A 22,395-nucleotide genomic window follows, 5' to 3' on the forward strand; every position below is an offset into this window, starting at 1 on the left:
CAATCCCCAGACCACACAAAGAACACCAATCTCATCCCCACAACCCACCTCTCCTAAGTCTTTGCAGCTCTGGGGACCATGTGAGAGGAGGAGCAGGCTCTGCTCTCTCTCTGGAAGGGCAAAGAACACATTGCCATTGGAGAGAGACTTCCAGAGGCACCACTGTGTCAGCAGCTTGTGAACAGTTAGAGGAAGCTGCTGGCTCTAGATGCGGCCAGCAGAGAATAGGGAAGATCATGGCCAAAGACAGCAAAGCCACTGCATCTCCATTCATTCCCAACAGAAGAGCTGCTGTCCTTACTCCTGGATATGCCTCCTGGTGCTGACACAGAGGGTGCCTTGGTAAATCCCTTCCCAGCCCCTTCTCAGCTCCCACCAAAGCTCCAGAGAGCAGCCTCGAGGTGGTTTTAGCTGCCAAACAATGTCCCAAATATGGGCAAAGAGGCTCCTCTGTTATCTGTGCAGCATTTCCTGCAGTTCTTGTCCTCTTGGCCTGCCCAGGCCAGCTCTGATTCCTTCAGCACTAAGCAGAGCTGAGACTCGTACCCGCTGTCCCTCACAGTGATGTGTGTCTGCTGGAGCAAGCTCCTGTCCACAGCTGGAATCCTGTGGCCCTGGACACCTGCATGGCTGGGGAGCAGCTGCACATCCCAGTCTGACTCCAAGGAGCTCCTCCTGCTGAAGCTGTGAGCAGCCTCTGGGCTCTGGGGAGCAGGCGGGAGGAGGCTCTGTGCCTGCTCTGTGCCCTGCCTGGAGATGGCAGGAGCTCCAGGGGCTGCTTCTTCTGCTGCCCTGACACAGAGTGCACAGCAACATCTGGCTTCAGCCCCAGGCAGTGAGGCAGAGGGCAGGCAGCCAGCAGGGCAGCTGGTCCTGCTGGCTGTGCTCTCCAGACCAGGTGGGTTCCCATTCCTAGGTGTGCTGTCACTGTCCCCTCCTCGCTGCTTCCCTTTGGATCTGTCCCTGCTCCAGCCATGCTCGCTGCTGGTGACAACCCCAGCATTAAAACCTGCAGCCACAGCTTCCAGGGATCCCGGCTGGCATACAGGGTCTCCAGGGTTCTCACACAGGCACAGAGCCAATGCAAGGGATCTGTGAGGGCTGTTGGAGATCTCTGTGCCCAGGGGCAGGCCTGGCTCAGACACCTGCCCTGCACCCTGTGCCCCCATCCCACCACCCAGCAGCTCCGTCTGCTCACCCACAGGGGAGAGGCCAAAACTCAGCTCCAGCCTTGGCCTCTTTCCCACCTGGGAGCTCTGTCCAGAGCACAGCTGGCGCTTCCTGGAGGCAGGCTGTGCTTGGGGAGGGTGGCTGACAGACCCAGGCTGTGCATGAGGTTCAAATGAAGAAGCCATTGCCTCCCTGACAGGAGTGGGTGTTGCACGAGGCCCCTGGCCCAGCTCAGGAGCCAAGCCTAAATCTGAAGCCCCTAGCCCAGGCTCCCCCACGGTGCCATGGGCAGCACAGATCCCTCTGCTGAGCCCTGCTCCCCTGGGCAGCTGCACGGAGCTGTGCTTTGACAAGCTCCCTCCTCCTCTGGGATCTCTGACCCTGTCCCTGGGCAGGAAGGGGGAACATCCCTTGGTTTTCAGGCTATGATCCAGCTCTGTATCTTTTCCCAGTTCCACAGCATTCTGCTCAGGCTGCTCCCCTTCCTTTCCCAGCCCTGCTGGCAGCAGCTTGATTCCTCCAGTGCTGTGTGCTTGAGGCACTACATGTTCATCTGCCAGGCAAGACCAGGGCACCCTGAAAGGAACCATCAGTTAATGCTCACCCAGCCCCAGTAACACCCCCTCCCCAGGGAGACAGTGCCTCTCCTGCAGTGCAGGGTGTTTGCAACCCTTGTTCAGGAACAGGGAAGCACTTTCAGCCTGGTGAGGCTCAGAATGTCTCTGCTCCTGGCAGAGATGGGAAGCACAAGGGGTCTCAGCCTCCTCAGCCCAGTGCCCAGGCACAGGGGGGCTACAGAGCAGCAGGGTTTGAGTCAGACACAGGAACAAAAGAGGTGGGCTCAGCTGCCCTTTCTAGTTTAGGAGGCACTAGGAGTCCGTGGGGAGTTCCTGAAGGAGAAAACCCATGGAAATGCAGGAGCATCTCCCACAGTTTGTCTAAGCTTTGCCTGGCAGGTGCCAAGTTGGTTCTGCTTCAGCCTCTGACTCCCAGGCACAGGGACCCATTCCATGAACGTGCCATGCAGCACCCTGCTGCCTTTGGGCTCCAGGAGTTCCCAGATTCCCAGACTTACCTGGCTGACCACTCCTCAAAGCTGCTGGTGAGCTGGGAGATGACACGATCCACAGGGATGTACTGGGAGCTGTCCCGGGCAAAGCGCTGGTGCTGGGGGCTCTGGAGATGCTGGAAGGTGGCAGAGGCCCTTTAACAACACCTCGAGCTTTGCCAGGAGGGGAATTTGCAATAACAGGCACTTCCCACAGCCTAACAGACCAGAGCGCAAAGGCACAGAGCCAATGACTGGCAGGTTTGGGAACACACAGAGTGCCCTGATCCCTGCTCCTGCTGATGAGGAGGCTGTGTCTGGATCCAAGAGCAACCACAGCCTCCCCAGCAGCAGGAAATAGACTCCACCACCACTGTCTGGCACTAACAGCTGTAAGCCCCCTTGCTTGGCACCTTCCAGGCAATAAAAACACCTCCTCCCACCTTTTCAATCCTCCTGTGCCCCATGGCTGCCATGGAGCAGCCTCTTCACCTTATGGATCATGTAATAGGATGATCCTTGAGGCTCTTGCATCCCAAGAGAGGAGCATGTTGTGTGCCGACCTTCAGGCCCACCGTGCTCTGACCTGGCATGGGCACACAGATATGCCATACTCCCATCTCAGAGGCAGACCCTGATGGATACAGCAACTCCTCCCAAAGGAGCTTGTAGTGCTAACATGACGTGATTAACAAAGCCTCTGAGTGCCCCCCGTAAGTCTTGCAAGGAACCAGGTCCCAGGGGAACCTTTACCTTCTGCAGCTCTTCAAAGGTCTCTTGGCAGCACTCACAAAACCCTCTCCTTTTCCTGGGCACGGTGATGTGTGTGGAGCGGGGACTCTTCCCCATGGCACTGTGCAGGGCACAGCCCTCAGCACCCCTGCAAGGGACAGCATGGGGGTCACCCTGCCTGGCAGCACCAGCAGGGACCCAGCACAGGGCTCCTTGTGCCCACAGCTAAAGGCAGGTCGTTCCCAGATCCCAGGAACCATCAGAGAGCAGGAGTGGGGTTAAACACTTTGACAGAAGGAGCTACAGCCTACCTGGCTTGGCAGGAATTGGAGAGGCTTTTCAGAGGCTCAAATGGGCTGGAGCTTTTGGGTGCCAAGAAGTTGAGGTCAGGAAAGCTTTGGAACTGGTGATGGAAGGGCCGGAATTGCCTGAAAACAGCAGATCAGATCATCAGATTCATGGCAGTGCTGGCAAGGCTTCAGAGCTATCCCTTAGTAGCCTGGAAGGGCTCAAGGTGCCACCTCATTTATGATGAGATGCTGCTCAGTACTCTCCCACTGTTGTACCAGAATTCCAGCTCACTCAAAGTGTTAAACTCAGCTCCCAGTAACAGCCCCAATGGGGAATTTTTTGGACAGAAGGAGTTTGCCTGCTCAGCCCAAATTCCACCTTTTGCCCCAGGGCAGAGCAGTGCAGTATTTCCAGCTACCCCACACAGCACAGGAGGTTTTTGATTCCCAGGCCACATCTCTCCCTTCACATTTCATTGCATCCAACATGCATACCCCAATATTTGACTCTTAATTGAGATGCCTTAAATGTTGCTTTGGAATAATTAACTGGCCCTGTGGATGCTGGTAGAGTTACAGACTCCTCAGAAACACCACAGGGATCAGGTCCCCTGTGCCCAAGGCTATCATCAAGTTACAGGCCCTGACCTCCTGTGCTTCAATCTCACTCCTCACTTCCGAGGGCTTGGGTGGATTAAGTGACCTGCTGAGGATCACACACGGAATCTGAGCAAGGAGGCAAACTGCTGTCAAGTCTCATTTAACACCTTTTTTCTCCCTGACACATAAGACACCTGGATTGTTTCTCTAAACTCCATCTGCCTCCCTCTAGGAGGGAGTCAACTTCCCAGTGTGGAACAGGGTCTGCACAGAAGCCAGACTCTGCCTCATGGGCAGAACAGTCCCTTGGAATTAAACCAGTGAAGGAGAGACCCCAGGGTTTTAGGGTGGGATATTTAGAATTTACCTGCTCTGGTCTTCAACTTTCAGAAAAGGGGGCTTCAGTTTTCCTGCCAGAGAGAAACCTGGTTAGTTTTCCTGGCCAAATTCCCTACTTAATCACTCATTCCCCAGTAGAACTGGGCTCCAGAGCTGAGTGCATCAGAACTTTTGGCATTGGTGAATGCCAAGTGGTGGCCAAGCACAGCTGAAACTGCTCTCTAGGTGATCTTCAACAGCCCTGGCCCCAAGTGTGCAGCAGGGTGACCAAACCCCAGGCAGCTCAACCATGGGACACGTTCACCTTTTAAAGAATATTCAGCTATCTCCTCATATCTTTAATACCTTCTCAGTCTTAAAGCCACTGGCCTAACCCCGAGCCTTCTGACTCCAATCCCAAAAATTGTCACACAACCCCCCCACAATGTGCCAATAAATATGAGAGGTGAACTCAGGAACTGCAGTGGCTGCTGCACTGGCTCAGAGCTCTGCAACAACTTCCAGCACCTTTTCCTCCATTCACCCTGCCTCAAGTGCAGAACCTGGCTCTTCACCCTGGCTCAGGCCAGGATGCTGATGTCAAAGCAGCAAGAGATGCTGGAGACAAACCAAGGTGCTGCCCAGCCAAGCCTGGCATCAGGACACTACTCGAGAGCAGTATCTGGCCTCTGCTCAGTTCCTGAGGAGGGCAAACAGCAGCTTTGCTTCCTACAGAGGCATGAAAGAGATGAAGAGAGCAAAAGAGTCTCAGCAGTGCATTGAGGGAAAAGGCTTTCAGAGCCAGGATGGGAGGAGAGGTTCCAAGGTCCCTTCTGTCCTGCAGGTACATTCCACTCACATTCCACTCACCTTGGAAACCAGAGTCCTGATCTGGCTAAAAAACAAATAAACACCAAGGTGTTCCCACAGAGTATCTGCCTGACCCTGAAACCAAGCCTCTCCTGCCTCCCTCATGGCCTCTGAAGGGCAAGGAGTTTTGTTTTCTTGTGATCCTAGCACTCAGTGCTTTTTTTCCAAAGATATTTCACCCTCCTTCCCCAGAAAAGCTGAGCCCACCTGTCCTCACCAGCCTCACCCTCTGCTTGCCTCAAATATGCTGCTACGTCACTGAAGCTGCTATTTCAGTACAGGATTAAGTTTTTCCCATGTAAACACTGCCAAATGCTCAGCACTTCTGAGACAGAGGCCACGTGCAAGCCCCAGATCCACCTCAGATGGGTGTGTTCTGAGCAGTCCTGCCAGTGACAAATAGCTCCGATGGCACTGTGAGACCCCGGGCCAGGCTCAGAGTGTGCCCAGCACAGATCTCAGAGCTTGCAGGCACAATCTGCCACATACAGCAGCTTCATGAGCACCTTCCCCCACCCCAGTTTGGGAAATAACTCCCAAGTGTCTTGTACACAATCCAGGTCAGCATCTGCACCAAACCATTCCCGAGCATTCGCTCTCCGATGTTGGAGTCAAACAAGTCGCAGATCAACCGACGTCACCAGTGCCAATTTCAGCAGCACAATTGGCTCCTGTCTAATTGCAGATGAGAACCTGGCTGCTCCCCCTCCCTCCTCCCTGGGAAGTGCCATCCCCAGATCGGTGTCTCAGCAGCACATCTCAGCCCAACAGAAGTGAGTGGGCTGGGAGGAACACGCTCTTCTCTGCAGGATGCATTTATTCCTCAAAACCTCCTTTAAGCTGCTGGATTCAATGTGCACCAGCACTGCTCTCAGGTGCCTTGGGATTCTGGGAGCTGGCAGTAAAGGGTTTTAGGATTTTTAAACACAGTGTGAAATCAGAGGTCCTCAGCTGTCCTGGGAGGTTGCAGTCAGACTCCAACAAGGAGTAACAGAACCCATTCAAGGGGAACTTGCCTAAAGAGTTGGACTATTTTGGGATTGCCAAAGGTTTTGATGTATTTCAAATTCTAAATGAGGTTTCTCCAAGCAGCTCCACATCTGAGCAAAAACAGCAGCACAACTTCCAGGCCTACCTTTATGAATTTTGGATCTGGAGGCAGGGCATTTCACCTAGAGGAAAAAAAGGGACATATTCAGCATGGGAGCAGCACAACCAGAGCTGCAGTTACTGATCCTAGAGCAGCAGCAGCCCCATCCACCACTTCAGAGCTCCTGTACCAACTAGAGTACCTCCCCTCATTTTATCTCCCAAGTTCCCCAGGGTTAGCTGAAATACAACCTAGCCTAAAGGCTGCCATGCCCTGTCCTTACATCCCACCTTCCCCCAAACTCTCCAATGCATTAACCAACCCTTTGGTGAGCTAGTGTACCAGCCACATCATCGTCATGTTGCTTTGGTTTCCCTACTAAATAATCTTTATCTCAGTTCACGAGCTTTCTCACTTTTTCTCTCTCAGTTCTCTCCCCACCCCAGGGGCATCCTAGAGGGTGGCTATATGGGGCTGAGTTACCATCTGGGGCATGGCAACTTAAGCCATGACCCTTAGCCCCTTATGGTCCAAGTCAGCATTAGCTGTGCTATGGATGACTCATTCTGATCTGTATTTACCCTCAGCTTTATAAAAGGAAAAATTATTTGAATTTCCTTAATCTCCATCACTAACACAAGCACAAGATTGGATCCAGCACCCCCTTGATTGGCCCACTGGCACTGAAGTTGCTACAAGAACTGTTCAAAGCTGCCCAGGAATCCTGAACTCCTGAACTTGGCTGCAGTTAAGTTGTTACCTCTGTCTTCTGGCACTGCTTCCTTGCTCCTGAGATGGCTCGCAGCAGCTGCTGGGCATAGGACAACATTTCTGTGCAGGTGGGATGTCAAAGAGCCAAAGCTCATGCAGGGAAGGGAGCTGCTCCCCTCAGACTGCAGCACACCCCCCATAGCACCAGGAAAAGCTGGAGCCTGCAGCCCCTGGCAGAGCATCTCCCCCAGGGAATGGTCCAGGGTGAAGCCAAGAGAACATTTTGAGGGACAACCCCCCCCCCAGTTTCCTCTCTAGCAGAGCTGGAGGCTGCTGGAGCTCTGCAGGAAGGAGACACTGGCAGGAGCTCGACAGCACACAGAGCAGAGCCTGAGCTCTGGCAGCCCCAGAGATCCAGACAGGCTCAGCCACAGCTGTATGTCACTGTCATCAGACACTCAGAACCTTTTACTCCAGACCTATTATTAGTATCAGAGTTCCTCCATTTGTCTTTCCTATCACCCCCTCCCCATCCATCATGGGGATGGGAGGTGCCTTCCAGAACAGGTCCTCAAACACCAGTGCTTCCTCATTAAACCTGACCAAATTCTGCCCTTATCACAATTAAACTTCTAAGTTAATTAGTAAAAACGGTCTTTTTGGAACAAATTGATGTACTGACCAAGATATTGACATTTCCTAATGTTCCACCTTCAGTACATTACAATGTGCCCTGTGTTTGCAGCTGCAAATGTGACAGTAGCACGTTCTGTACACACAAATCTGGAGTTTGAGGGCAGACCTGGCCTCGGCCAGGATGGCATCACTCCAGGATATTTGCTTGCAATTTCTTCCTTCTGTTCTACTCTCCTTACATCATTTCTGTTCCACCTGTCTCCAAAATGCCTCATTACCAGCAGCCTCCTTGCAGCCCACAGAGAAGGATACCATCCACATGCAGGATCTGGACTCCCCACAGGCGAGCGTTGGCGAGGATGCTGCTGCCACTGCAGGTGTCCTGTACAGAGAGGTTTGGCAAAGCACAGCTCAAAGCACGGCCACGTGCAGGTCTAAACTGAGCTCAGGGCCCTTCCTGCTGCCCAACTGACAGAGCACTGCATGGCTTGTTATTAAAATCAGGGCACAGCAGTAAAAGATCCAACTCCTGCTTTATCCATCCCAAATAAACAGCAGCATCTCAGGCAAACGCTTAATCCCTGCTACAGCATGAGCTTCTAAGTGAGCATTGAGATTTATCTGGCTACTTGTGACCTCAGGGAAAGGACTGCAGGGGAGCCTTTTGCCCCAGCTAAACTGCTTTATTTCTTCTTAGGCTGAAAATCCATCTAACAACAGGCCTTGTGTTAATAATTCTCTTGTACTGAGCAGTCAGATGGCTGGGACAGGCCTTAGAGGTACAACACTGGATGACATGGCTCCATAAAGAGCAGGAGCACTACACAACATTCTGCAGGCCACAAACAACTGCTTTGTGCCTTTCCCAGTCCCAGGATCTGCTCTGTCAGCAGGGCAGGGGCTCTGCAGGAAGGCTGGCACTGGTTCTGCTCTGCTTAGCAGAACTCTGAGCACACCCAGCCCCAGCAGAGCCCATCCAAGGCTGCTCACCTGGTTCTTCATGGCCTTGTGCAGCAGCTCCTTCCCCCGGCTCAGCAGTGCCTGTGGAGAGAGGAGACATGAGCAGCTCATGGCAAAGAGCTGGAGAGTAACAATACCTGGGGATCCCCACACTCTGCTGGGCTCATCTCTGCCGGAGGAGAGAGCCTGTCCAGGGAATGCAAACTGCAGAGAGGACCACTCAACTGCACCAGCAGCACCAGCCAAGGCTTGGAATTATTGACCAGCAGGAAAATGAAAGCTCCAGAGTGAGCCAAGAGGAAGCAGCAATTTAGCTTAGAAACTGCCTGCTGTATCATGGAATTGTTCAGGCTAAAAAAGCCCTGTAAGGGCATCAAGCCCAACCCTTCTCCAGCATGGCCAAGGTCACCACTGACCCATGCCTTCAAGTGCCACATCCACACAGGTTTTTAAATCCCTCCAGGGATGGGGACTCCACCACTACCCTGGGCAGCTATGCCATGGCTGGACAACCCTTTCCATGAAGGAGCTTTCCCTAACATCCAATCTAAACCTGCCTAGCACAACTTGAGGCTGTTTTCTCTTGTCCTGTCACTTGTTACCCAGGAGAAGTGACCGAGCCCCATCTGTCAGGGAATTGTCAGACAGATCAGGTCCCCCTGAGCCTCCTGTTCTCCAGGCATCCCAACATGCTGGCCAGGGTTTGGAACATCCTGGGAATGAAGCCTTATTTTCAAGCCAATGGTCTCAGCAGATTGGTTCAGCTCTTTGTAAGACAAGGGGCAATGCTGGGAGCCAGGACAGGGGACAAAAACTGGGACAAACCTCTGCAGCTCAGGTTTCCCACTGCAGGTGATTCAGCTCCAGCTGGCAGATTCCCCAGACCCCAACTGGGGCAGCTGCCTTTCCCCAGTCGCAGCTTCCAGCAGACACTGCATTCAAGGTGGGATGTTGAAGTTTGGCCACAAGCATCTGTGAGCAGAAAGCCCAGCTTCAACAGGTAAATGGGACCAGGAGAAGCCCCTTCCCACAGGAGGCCCTCATGGATCTCCTCCCAGGGTACAGGAGCCTTGCCCTGTGTGTGTGAATACCCAAAGAGTGCAGTGGTTTTCTCTGGTCTACATTTCCCCAGCTTTTCTCACCACACCTCTGCCTGTTCCCTCAGGAAGCCAGCCAAGGCCTCCAGCTCTTCTGCCATTCCAGCAGATTTCCTTGATTACAGCCCAAAGCTGTGACATGCATATTTGAGTAGACAATGATGGCACACACAAGGAACAAGAGTATGAATAGGAACATCCAGGGAAACAGGAATAGAGCAGGGAAAAAAAACCACACAGAACATTTGCTCAGAACAGGAACAACTTCACCTTCCAAAACTGGCTCCAGATTCTACCCTACAGACCCTGTGGGCTAAAACCTCTGTAGCTCTTACAGTGTATGGTGGCTTCTGGCGAGGTCTGGTTGAGTTCCCTTTGGGGGCAGCAGGCACTGAGCTCGTGGTCTTTGTGCCTTCTGCAGTTGGGCTGCTCTGCTTCTCCTCCCAAGTCCTGGCCTGGCCCCGCTTGGCCTCTCTGTTGCTGGACACCACACAGGTGATTTCTTTGCTGAGGAAGCTTTCTGTCACCTGCAGTGAGACAGAACAGAGCAGCTCTGCAAGTGTCTGACCCTGAGCTGACAGAGCCCTGCTAAACAGAACTACTGCCCCTGGCTCAACCCCCACACAGTGAGGGGTTGCTAGAAGCAGTCATACTACTCCTTTCATTCCACACTGCCTCTCCAAAAGGAGGACATCCTGTGATGCCCCAGAGATTCACTGCAAATAGGCACCAGAACTTCAGATCCAGACATCTACGACTCTGTCATCACCACCTACTCCTCACACAGTGCTTTCAAAAAAACTCCAGCATCTGAGGAAAAGGCCCTGGACATCATGGATCAGCCTGGAGGAGCTCTGTCCTCAGGAGAACATAACAAGTTTTAAGAAAATAAAGGAGAAAGCAAATAACTGGGCAAGCAGTTCCACTGAGAACAGGGCAGGATGAGACCAGAGAGGAAACACACCTTTGCACAGGAGCTATCAGGCCAAGAAAGAGATGGAAACCCAGAAGTTGGGACACTATGGTACTGTAAGCCAATAATGACTTGGCTTCACAGAATCTGTGCAGGAGGCAGAGGGTCACAGGGCTCAGGTGTGAAGCCCTCAGGAAGATACAGATCTGGGCAGCCCAAAATCGAAGCTGCTGAACCAGCTGGCTCTGCACCTGTAGGTGGAGATTCACAAACCATGAAGTGGGTGTGAAGTACCACAAGAGTCACTGCAGGCTGTCCTGCAAGCACAGAAGAGAGGAAATCACAACCTCCCCATCCAAATAACACTCCGGAGTGTCACCAGCCCCATGCCAAGTTCAAGATGCTACATGGAAGCCCAAGGCCACAGGATGGCATTACCTGTGTCCTGAACTACACACAGAACCTGGGCTTGGATATTGCTGCCATTATAGACAGTGGCTGTGGTGTAGCTCAGTATCTCTACAGAAGCAAGAGCAATGAGAGCTCCACTGCCAGTGGACCTCATTTTAGAGAGAGAGCCAGGATGGTGTTTGATAGAAACCAGAAGGACAGTCAAAGTCTAAAATTATTTCCAAGAAACACAACAGCTGTGTAGAGAAGCAACTGTTGTCTGCTGGGAGCATGGGGCTCTCAGACTTGAGGATACACAGTGGAAAGAGATGTCCCAAGTGTGGGTGGCACATTGAGGGGAGGGCAGAGAGAAACCAGCAAGTTTAGGACAAAGGTCCTGAAAGGGAAAACAGTGCAAGACATCTTCCCCACATGTCTGTGCAGCCAACACCTGATCAGGGCTGAAGGGATACAGCATTAGCAAGAATTAAAAGATTCTACACCTGTGTGTATATTGTAGGATTTAAGTTTTGAGGTTACATGAGATGACCACTGCAGAGAGATTAAAGAGCTTGAAAACTAATAGTAACAACTGTTAGAACCAAACTGTGCAAGAGTAATAAGGAGACTGATAGACGAATAACCAAGCACAACCCCAAACTCAGCTCCAGCTTGAGGGACTGGGGTGATACTACTTTTTGAAGGGTTTTGTGACAAGATATAAGGAATTGATGAGGAATGTCAAGGAATATCAGCAAGGAAGCCTGGAGGTCATGAAGAATGATACAGGGATCCACCCAAATGCTAGCCTTGCAAGGAAAAAGGTCCAGATGGTTTTTCTGGGAAAACCATGAGAAAAAGCACACAGCTGTATGATAAGAACCTTGGCTGGCATCCCCCTTCTTTACTTTATGGCGAATTCCCTTTGGAAGCCCCACAACTTCCCTAAAAAAAATTAAACTTCCACAGGCTGCTGTCAGCGGTGAGGGGGAAACCACACGCGAATCACAACCACCTGGAAAACGCGCCCCTGGCCAGAAAACCATTTGTCACTGTGTGATGGGGCACAAGCAGTTCTCACCTCTGGGAGGTGCCCCTGTGAGTGGCAGCCAGCTCCCACCCCTGGGAAGCGCTGCCAGGACAAAGTGACCACCAGCCCTGACTGGAAGCGCCTCCATGGCCGGGGTCCGCTCCCGTGGTGATCACCAGCGCTGCCGGACCACGCAGCCTGGAACGCAGGGAAGCACCAGGAACGATGGAGGGAAAGGCTGGGCCCGAGCCGGGCGGGGCTGGGAGGGACCCCCAGGGGCCGGAGCGCGGGGATGGGGGCAGCCTCCACCAGCGCCCAGAGCTCCGGCTGCCGGGAGACCCGGGCAGGGACCCGGCTCACCGGAAAAGCAGGAGCATCGGGAAACATTTAAAAACAAGCAGAGGGAGGAGAGGGAGGAAAGGGAGGAAAGGGACGAGAGCCCCCCCCCCAAGACCCCTCCACCGGCAGTGACCCCGCAGTCCCGACGCCTCCGCCTCCCTCAGGCCCCGGCCGCGCTCACCCCACCGAGCCGCCCGATGGCCTCCACCAGCTCTCGGGCGCTGCGGCCGCTCGGCAGGTCCAGGTAGAAGGACTGTCCGCGGAGGGGCCGAGGGTAGGCCGTGCCGGCCATAGCCCTGCTCGGAGCCGCCGGGAGCCCGCCGCTTGTCCGTGTTTAAATTCCGCCGCCCGCCCCGCCCCGCACGGCGGCCGCGCAGGGACGCGCGGCTCCCCGCGTAAACCACTCTCCGGGGAAGGAGAAGCTCTGCCAAGGGCGCAGGTGGCAGAGGGGGCGCACAGGGCGCACCGAGCACACCGGGCCGCCCGCCCGCCCGGTCCCTCCGCTACCGTCCGGCCACGGCCGCACCGACCCCGACCGCTCCGGCTGCTCCCGCCAGCGCCACAAGTTTGTCCCGCCGCGGCCGCCGTCCCCCATCTCTGAAGGCCCAAGATGGCGGCGCCCGGCGGGGCAGGCGCAGCCCCGATGCCGGCTCCCATGCTGGTCCCGGATCCGCCGCCCTTCCCGGCCTGGCTCGCAGAGCGGCTGGACGCGCTGGGACTGGACCGCGCCGTGTACGGCGCCTACATCGAGGGGCTGCTGCGCGAGGAGGAGAGCGACGAGGAGCGGCTGGAGGCGCTGCGGGCCGTCCTGGCCGCCTGCCTGGTGAGGGGCGAGGGTCCCTCCGCGGCCCCGGACGAGCGGGGTCTCGCCGTCCGCCCCGCGCCGATGAGCACCGTACTCCCGCCGGGGCTCCCCTGCAGGCCACAATGCGGCGGGGGGCGCGGCCTCCGTGGGCCGGAAGGCTCCGTGAGTCCGGCGGGGAGGACAGGCGGGGCGGCTCCGCGGAGCCCGGGGTTCATCGCCCCCTTCCCGGAGTGGGTTACCCTGTCACTGGGAGGACACCCACCCTCAACCCTTGCGGGGTTCCCGGTGCTTGTTGTGGGTGTTGTTGGCTGGGGAGGGGTTTTGTGTCAGGCACGGGGCAGATGGAAGCTGTGGCCCGTGCTGTGGAAGGGGCTGTTCGTGGGGAGCACGGGGGTCCGCTTTGTTTGTGTGCAGTGCTCAGGGGTCACGGCGGGCTGGGCTGCCTGGCGGCGCCAGCTGGGATGCGGGAGGTGACTTTTAATGGAAAATGCTCTGGCAGGAGTGTGCTGGGCGGTGCTCTCGTGCCTCACACGCGCCTTGTCTGTCAGGAATCAGATCCGGCTGGGACGGACAGGAACAGCCGTGGGTGAGCTTGGAGGGTGCGCAGGGCTTGCTTCTGCTCCTGCCAGATTCCTGGGAGCCAGGAGAGTGCAGGGGGGGATTTCTCTTGGATAATCCTCGGATGAATTTTGCAGTGTCTGTGTCCTGGGATTTTTCATAAATGGATGTTTTGTAGTGTAAAATGTTAAATCATGAGTAGTGCTGGTGTTTGGAACCGTCTGCCCAGTGGCTGTCACTGATTTCCTTCCAAAATATCAGTGTGGGAGCACAAAGCCCACAAGGACTGGGTGGATACAATCAGCGTTTTCTTACCACAGGTATGACACCATTCCTTCTGTACAATGATTGTTCCATTTCAAATGGGTTTCCTAAAAGTCAGAGCACCCTCCCCTGCCGTCACTGTCCCCTCCCCACCCTGGGGCACAGCACTGAGCTGGTTCAACTGTGGCAGTGCAGCTTTGAGCCTAAAAGAGCTGGAGAAGCAAACGGTGCATCCTGAGGGATGGAGCCAGATGTCTTTGCAAAGTGCTGCTCTGCAGTAGCTGAGGTTAACGAACCTCCCTGTAATTACCAGACTTCATTCCATCCCCATCCCTGTGCTTGGCCTTCTCCAGGCCTGGAAAGTGTGTCCTGTCTGAGCAGTGCTGGCTGGCCCTGCCACTGATATCCCCCTTTCCTGATATTCAGGTTTTCTGCTGTTTCTCCTTTTCTGCTCAGTGCTGAGTTCCCTTCTGTGATGCTGCTGCCAGGACTGAGCGGCTGTGGGGCTCCCATGTCCCTCAAGTCACTACCCCAGTCACACCACAGCCTTTTCCTTCTCTGCCACAGACACAGCTGAGTTGAGCCTTGTTTGCAGTTTCTGACTCTGCTTGATTTTTCTGCCATTCCTGTAAAACATTTTTGTCTCTTGAACCCTCAGACTTTCTAATTAGTCTTTGTAGTCTGCTCTTTTTTAGTTTCTTCTTTTTTTCCTTTATTTTTAGACTCTGTGATTATTTCTGTATTGACTTTTGAAGCAGTGATTTATTTGGTGAATTTGGGGGTTTTCTTGCCAAGTCTCTTCTCCTAGTTCCATACATAAGTTACAGGGGACTTTTTGCTCACTTGTTTGTATTTCACAAACCTTATTTTAATAAGGTGACATCTGCTCTCATGTCCATAGTTCCTCAGTCCTGTTCATGTTTTGCACTAGTGAGTTTATTCAGTGGTCACCATTTCTAATCAAGAAACTTAAAACTGAGTTCTATTTCTGTCCCGTTCTTTTCTTTAAACCACACAGAATCTGCCTCACTTGTATTTTCCATGGTTGATTTTTCTCTGTATTTACTGAACGCCAAACCACCATCATTTCTTGTTTGTTTGGAAATATTTGGTGGTGGCCCCTGAGCTCTGTGACCGCTCATCAATGGTGTTTGGCTCTCCCATATTCCATGGAGCAAATGCCACTTGGCTCCAAGACATTCAGCACCTTTTGGTAACGAATTTAAGCAGGGAAAAAAGCCACCTGCAGGAGCACAGCTGAAGAGAGGAGTGAGAAGCAGTGAGAGGAACAGCTCTGCAGGGTCAGTGCTGAGGAGGGGCAGGAGCTGCTCCAGGCACCATGGCTGAGATTCCGCTGAGATTCTGTGGGGAAGACCATGGTGAGGCAGCAGTGCCCCTGCAGCCCCTGGAGATCCACACTGGAGCAGAGATTCACCTGCAGCCCCTGCAGGAGCCCCACATGGAGATGTGTCCCACTGGCACTTCTAAGTCGTGCTTATTGTTCCAGGCAGGTCAAGGGGGACCAGGCTGTCCCTGCTGGTGGGAGGTGATGGTCTGTCAGTACCACCACACTGGTTTCAGTTTTCAGTTTCTGCACTGCCCTGACCTATGATTTATCCCATGTCATTTATTCCCTTTAGTGAGCTTGGCATGGAGGTGGCACTGAGATACATCTCTGTGGCCTTGGCTCGGGAAGAGAGAGGATGCAGGGCGGGAGGCTCTGGGAGCAAAGATCCCCAATGGCCCCCTGGTTGTGGGCAGGGCTGTGGCACATGCACAGGCACCCTTGTGAAACCCACGTGTGTCAGAGCACAGGGAGCACACACGGTGTGATTGTGTCATCCCAGGGATACCAGAGTGCTGTGTGTGTTTAACAGGCACATTTGGGGTGAGAAGCTGTGTTCCTGAGCTGGCTGCTGGGCATGCAGATCCTTTGTAGCTGCTGCTTTTCCTGTCTGACTGGTGCTTGTTTAAAGCAGCCAACTCTGCTCTAAGTCTGAGATGTCTCTTTTCCCTTCCTAGGAAGAAGATCTCTTGACTGATGTGTGCAGGGAGGTTGTGGAACGGTGGTCTGACTCCCAGGTCATTGATGCCAAAGAGGAGAAAGAAGGTAGAGTGCTGTGCCTTGGGGTGCTGTGCCCTGGTCCTCAGTGTGGTGTGACCTGCAATGGGATCTGTGTGTTTGACCTGGTTGGACTTAAACTAGTGCTGCCCCATGGGGGCAGGTCTGACCTCCCTCTCATTCCATTGCTGCTCAGTTACTCTTTTACCTGGCATGGGGATGAGCAGCTTCACTTTGGGCTGCCCCAGCATTTGCTGCTCTTTGGGTTCATCATCCTGAAGGGGAAAGGTGGGTTTTTGTTTTTTTTTTTGTTTTGTTTTCTTGTTTGTGGGGTTTTTGACCTTCTGTTGGTTTTTTGGCATTGGGTTTTTTGTGGTGGTTGTTTGGTTGTTTTTTGGTTTTTTTTTCCATTTCTGTTGGATTTTTTGTTGTTTTTTTGTTTGGTTTCGTGTGTGTGTGTGTGGTTCTTTTTTTCTGTATGATTATTTTTTCTGATGAGGTGGTCATTAAGGCCTAGCCCAAACCACTCTGTGGTTTTTTCAGAAACCTCCTTTCCCAGCATATCCAGGGCTGTCTCTGTTTAGTGCTGGCACTGCAGCTGTTACAGTATAGAAACCTGTGCTGCTTCTGTCTGTCCCAGTCTGGAAAGCAGCTGCTTTGTACAACTGCAGCTGCCCCTCTGGAGAGCTGGGCTGTCCCTCCTACTGCTGCTCACCCCGCTCACGTGTCTGGATTTCCTCTTCCAACATTTTCCCTTACAACTCTCCTTTTTTCCTATAAATGCTTATTGGAGGAAGCTCTGTGAGGCTGCTGATGAATTCAGTGCTCCTTCCCCAGCCCCATACAGCCCAACTGTCCCAGTGTAACCTCCCTGAATCCATCCCTTGTCCTCAGCTGGGAGCCAAGACCTCACCTTGTCCTTGTTCACTGGAGAGGTTTGTCTCTAAAGGTGGAACTTACACTACTTAATTAGTGGCTTGTCTGCAGTTTCTTCTGTTTTCACTCAGAGCCAGGATTAAAAACACAAAGGAGATGAATTTCTCGTGTTTGGACTTGGTTGTTTATTAAATCTTATCTAAAGCACAGAGAGTTCTGCAACACCTCTAGCTACCAGCTAAAAGTGAGCAAAATGGAGAGTGATCCTAGCTAGTTCAAGGTCTTTTAAAGCTAAACAGTCCAATAACTAACACCTATATTATTTATACTTTTGACCCAATAACCAAACTCCTGTGACCCACAGTGCAGCACTAACTGTCCAACCAGTAACTACTATCTGAAACCATGAAGAAGAAGGAAGAGGAGCACTGAAAGGAGACAACACCCCAAATCCTCCCATCTTGTCCCATACCTATTGCTATATTGTAAAAACCTCAGATTTAAAACCTTTCACCATGTGGAATCACACACTTCTATTTAACTACACACCCGTAACTCCATCACTCAAATTTGGAAACCCTCTCCAAGGCCTCAGGTCAAAAGCAGTGTTCTCCAGGGGGTCAGTGGCAGAAAGCACAAGAAAGCTCAAAAATCCCAGGTTTCTGGGATCCAACATTTGTCCTGTTCCCTGTGCAGGCTCTGGATGCACTGGAGCCATGTGCTGGGAGGGTTTGTGGTTCAGGCACGGACCAGTGCCGGTGCAGTGGCACAGACATGACAGGAGACAACAGTGGAACGTCCCTTTGGTCTAAATCCTGCTTTTTGTTTGCTTTGCATTTTCTTGTTGCCTCTGATTGCAAACAGCATATTGTCAGTGCCTGGTGTCACCCAGGAATGGCTCTGGCAGCAAGTCCCTCATCACTGCATCAGCCCCAGCTCCCCCTCTCCCTCACCACCTGCATGGACACAGTAGCTCCACCATGCAGCAGCTCAATGGCTTTCCCCAAAAATCCTAGAAGTCTGTTCTTGGCCTGACCTTGCCTTTGGCTGGAAAGAGGGAGAAGTTAATGCTGTTCCATGCATTAAATAAAATAAATTCCTCTTGGGGATAAGTGACTGGGATTGCTGGAGCTGCTGCTGGGCTCCTCCTGCTCCTGCCAGTGCTCATCCACAGGGATTTTTCTTGTTATAAAAAGGCAGCACAGTGTGTCTGGGTTCATGGAATTCCAGGGTGAAATTATTTCACTGGGGTTCTATGAAAGGATAAATCCCCACTGAAGCGTGTATCCACTAAGAATAACAGAGGATAAGTCTGAGCATAAGTGATTAACAGACTAAAAAAAATTGGTGTCAAAACCCAGATGTCATTTTAGGAAACGGGCAGTGGAATTTCAGTGCTAAAAGGTAAATCAGCTGTTGGTTTTCTCGTGGTTGGAAAGAAAGGGAGAGAGAGCATGAACTGATCCCTTACTTCAGGTTTTCAGAATTTCTCTTTGATGGGGGTTAAATACATAAACAAACTTACTAAGCTGCTTTGGAGTAGAAGAGAATGTGATTTGGAGTCAAATGGATTTTCATTAGCCAGAGCCTGACCGATTCCAGTTTCATTGTGCAACTTCCCTAACTCCAGGAATGACAGAGTCTGGTGGTGGCTGGGTGCAGCAGAGGGAATTCCCTCTCCAAGGGAGAAGCTGGTTTCAGTCAGGGTGTCAGCCCCGTGCTGGCTCCTCAGCAGCTCCATCTCTCCCAGATCCCAGCTAGAATTCCCCAAAGCAGCTTTGACAGCCCCTCTGGTGCCCTTGGGAATAGCCTGGGGGATGTTTTTGGGTGAGACATTTCTCTTTGGGTGGGTGCATTGTCCCAGGACAGTGTCCCTGCAGGACACAGGTGGGTGGGGCTGCAGAGGGGGAGGCAGTGAGTGACACCGGGGGCTCCTGTCTGGCCTAGGCTGACACTGTCACTCCTCTCCTGCCAGATGAGGTCCAGGCCATCACCAGCATGATGGAGAAGCAGGCCAGGATAGTGGTGAAGCCCCGGGAGGTGTCCCAGGAGGAGAAGCAGAGGAAGGCTGCACTCCTGGCCCAGTATGCCAACGTGACCGATGAGGAGGAATATCCTTTTCTGCACTGCTTGGGGCTGTGAGGGACAGCACCTGCTCTAAACCTCAAACAACAACGCCCTCTCAGCTCTGCCAGGTCTGGTGGGGAGAGCTGGGGAACCTTTGCAGTCTTCCTTCAGGATAAAATAACTGCCACGGACAAAGCATGGAAGCTTCTCATTTGTGGAGTGCAGAGCAGATGCTCCTGGGAGAGTGTTTGTCCCCACCAGCATGTGGCTGTGACAATTTGCCCAGCCCAAGTGTGTGGCAGGAGAACAGTCAATGCCCCCATCCCTCAGCTGCTGGTGCTGAGTTTCTCTTGCTTTCTCAGGAGAAATCTGCTGAAATAATCCTTTACAGAGAGAGTGTGTGGAGTGGGAGGGTTAGAAGTTAACTCTTTGTGGTGCTGAAGAACAAGCTCTTTCCTGCCCAGCTGAATGAATTGTAGGCAACCACATCTGGCCCTGGAGCAGCAGGAGCTGAGGGTGGGAGCTGTGCATACTTGGTCTGTGAGAGTCCAGCTGCTTCTTCCTGGCTTTATAAGGCTGTTATTTGAGTGAAGTGTGGCTGTAGAGAGGCACAAGTTCATTACTGATGTCTGTGTTTCCTTAATTCTCTCACTGGTGGGGATGAACAGGATGGATTGACGACAGCAGTAAATATTGGATCAGAAAAATGTATCCTTTGAATTCCTGGTGACTCAGGCTGTTTGTCAGGCAGGCTGCCTCCATGGTGAGTTTCCCATCCTTCTCTGCCTGTGCTGGCCTCCCTGTTTCTTTAGGGCCACCTTTTAAGCTTGGGGATTGTTTTTTCTCTCTGTGTACCCTGACCTTGCTCACAGTGACAGTGACGTGTCTGTCTGCTTGGTGTGTAGCGCTCACACCAGCCCTGCCATTCATTTTCTTCTCCTCCCCTCTTTCCCTCTTCCACCTTCTTGCAGCTTCACAGAACGTGCTTATTGATAAGGACAATGCTCTCAGAATATCAGGTTAATGTTAACTGGTGTCCAGACAGGGAAATCGTGTCAGGAATGAAGCTTGGCAGGCCGTGGTGCAGCTGAACACTCAGGGTGGGCAGGACCAAGGGGCCTGTGTCTGTCTCAGGATTGTTACCATCCTTGAGCTCCCAGCTGGCAAATTCAAGATGGAAGCAGGTTTTATCCCGTAATTAAATATGAAACATAGATTATTCTTGTCCCTACATTAGGGACATGTGTGTACCTGTCTGTCTGCACATACACACATGTATGTACGTGTATGTATGTGTTCAGACACATCACAGCTGCAGTGAACCCACTCTAGGCTGTACCCTGTGTGTTTGCTTCCTTTCAGGTTTGAAGAGGTTTAACACGTGTTTTTACACACCAGTCTTAAGAACCAGTAGGCAACCTCATTTTTCTAGGGAAAAAAACATAGAATCACTAAAGTTGGAAAAGCCCTCTGAGATTGAGTCCAACCATTCCCCCATCACTGCCAAGGTTACCCTGACCCCTGTCCCCAAGTGCCACATCTGCACAGCTTTTAAATCCTTCAGGGATGGAACTCCACCACTGCCCTGGGTAGCCTGTGCCAATGCTTGACCACCCTTTCCATTAAGTAGTTTTTCCAGTATCCAACCTAAACGTCTCCTAGCATAACTTGAGGCTGTTTCCTCTTGTCCTGTCCCTGTTCCCTGGAAGGAAAGACTCCCACCTGGCTGCCCCCTCCTGCCACTCATCAGACTCCTGCTTCAGACCCTTCCTTCTCTAGGAGTGGGTGTTTTTTCAACCTGACTTTTCTTTCTGGAAAAGCAATGAGAGATTCCTTCTCCTTTTTGCATTCCTCATTCCCCAGTTCCTTACCTGCCAGGTAAAGAAGTAGGGAGTCAGAAGGTGAGAGGGGAGGTAGAACAAACTTCCCATGTGCCACAGGCACTGTCTCACGTGGCCTCAGCCAGAGTGTTGTCAGCCCTTAGCCCACCCCAGCACTGTTCCGAAACACCAACGTGGAAGATGTCCTGAATGCCAGGAAACTGGAGAGGGAGCTGCTGCGAGATGAGTTCCAGAAGAAGAAAGAGCAGGATAAACTGCAGAGGGAGAAGGACAAGCTGGCCAAGCAGGAGCGGAAGGAGAAGGAGAAGAAACGAACACAGAAAGGCGAGCGGAAGCGGTAGCTGGTGATTTCCAGTTGGACTCTCAAAGGATAAAATTAATTCTGAATACGGTGTGTGTTTTAAAAGCAGCAAGAATTCCAGGCACTTGGCTGGGAGCAGCTCTTGGGAAATGTTGCCTTTTTTTTTCTTTTTTTGTTTGTTTTGTTCCATAGCAGAACAGAATCTCTGAGCAGCTCCTGGACTCAGTGTGCCCTGTGCTTGTGATGTCAGTGTCCCAGTCAGTGCTCGTGGCCAGTGTCTGTACCAAAGAAGGATGAAGTGATTATGTCCATGTTGTTAAATTGATCCATTTTTACTTCTCACCACCTGGCAGCAGAGCATGGTGTAGAAGCAGCCCCTGCACTGGCCATGGTGTGAATTAAGCCCATCTTGCCAGAAGCCAGGACACCAGGGACTGCCGGGAGCTGCCCTGGGGCACACATGGGTTCATTTACACAAACCTGGAAAGACGTCTTTGCAAATCCCTGTGTTTGCACTGCTGAGGCCAGTGCTCAGGCTGGGCTGGGGGAGCAGGATTGCAGCTGAGCTCAGCACAGGGCAGTGCTGGGCTGCAGCAGAGGAGTGAGATGTGTGAAATGGAGATGAGCTGCAGTGATGTGACTGCATCACTGTGAGTGAGGGAAACACGGCTCGGGCAGGAGCATTGGCCTCAAGCAGCAGCAAACCACATCCCTAATGCAGTTTTAAGACTCCAGATAGCTGTGAAATGGCACTCTGCAATATTCTCTGGAGTGAACATGGACTGATGTGTCCATGGCTGTTGGCAGGGTGAAGCCCTAAGGCTGCTTTGGCACAAGCAGGAGGAGCTAGGGCTGCACTGGGGTCGCTGCCCACTGGGCACTGCTGCCATCAGGAACTGCAGTGATCCTCCTGAAAGCTTCTCCTTCCCCCCAAGGGCTCATCCCTGCTGCTCCAGCCTTTCTTGTGGTAGTGTTGCCCACTGGGGAAGGAGAACACTAAACCTTGTGAGCTGAGGGGGAAGGAGGTGCTATGAGAGGAGCGGGTGTCTGGGCTCTGTGCTGCAGCATGCTCTGGGTGCCTGTTTGCTGCGAGGTGACCTGGGCTGAGCTCCCGTGCTCCTGCACTCCCCCCAGTGCCTGACCCAGTGCCACTTTCAGCCCTGCTCCGACTCCGGGGCCAGGCCTCCCCTTCAAGCCGCTGCTGTGCGTGTGAGTCTCCAGCTGCTTTGTCTTTGGACTTGAATAATAAATCTTGATTGGCCAGGAAGTGGGCTCCTCTGAATGATGTTGCCATGCATGATGGCAGTGCCAGTGGCCTGGCCTGTGTCCTTGCTGGCCCCGTGCCCAGCAGCAGGAATTCTGAAGGCTTGCCTGTTGCTGCCTTGGTGCAGATTCAATTTCCTTCATGCCTTGTTTCTCAGGGCTGT

The 22,395-nt window shown here is 52.8% G+C and overlaps 2 protein-coding genes across 4 annotated transcripts; one reads left to right on the forward strand and one right to left on the reverse strand.

Moving 5' to 3' along the window:
• Window positions 1-352: 352 nt before the first annotated feature.
• On the reverse strand, window positions 353-12,486 carry DBF4B (DBF4B-CDC7 kinase regulatory subunit). Its single transcript, XM_062507832.1, has 11 exons — window positions 12,376-12,486; window positions 9,858-10,049; window positions 8,456-8,506; window positions 7,778-7,847; window positions 6,879-6,949; window positions 6,164-6,200; window positions 4,208-4,250; window positions 3,262-3,378; window positions 2,972-3,098; window positions 2,246-2,355; window positions 353-1,746 (listed from the first exon to the last, which is right to left on the reverse strand). The coding sequence occupies exons 1-11, from the start codon at window positions 12,484-12,486 to the stop codon at window positions 408-410; spliced, it is 2,268 nt and encodes a 755-aa protein (XP_062363816.1). The 3' UTR covers window positions 353-407.
• A 136-nt stretch (window positions 12,487-12,622) lies between these two features.
• Window positions 12,623-22,224, forward strand: CCDC43 (coiled-coil domain containing 43). Of its 3 annotated transcripts, XM_062508209.1 has the most exons (5): window positions 12,623-13,017; window positions 15,844-15,931; window positions 18,735-18,870; window positions 19,479-19,534; window positions 20,821-22,224. In XM_062508209.1, the coding sequence occupies exons 1-5, from the start codon at window positions 12,805-12,807 to the stop codon at window positions 21,006-21,008; spliced, it is 681 nt and encodes a 226-aa protein (XP_062364193.1). In that variant the 5' UTR covers window positions 12,623-12,804; the 3' UTR covers window positions 21,009-22,224. The 3 variants fall into 3 exon arrangements, with proteins under 3 accessions (XP_062364193.1, XP_062364194.1, XP_062364192.1); XM_062508210.1 differs by lacking the exon at window positions 19,479-19,534 and having other exon boundaries at window positions 20,821-20,993; XM_062508208.1 differs by lacking the exons at window positions 18,735-18,870; window positions 19,479-19,534; window positions 20,821-22,224 and having other exon boundaries at window positions 15,844-16,889.
• Window positions 22,225-22,395: the final 171 nt, after the last annotated feature.

The sequence above is a fragment of the Cinclus cinclus genome, chromosome 24 (genome assembly GCF_963662255.1).
Source record: "Cinclus cinclus chromosome 24, bCinCin1.1, whole genome shotgun sequence".
Classification (NCBI taxonomy): Eukaryota; Metazoa; Chordata; class Aves; order Passeriformes; family Cinclidae; genus Cinclus; species Cinclus cinclus.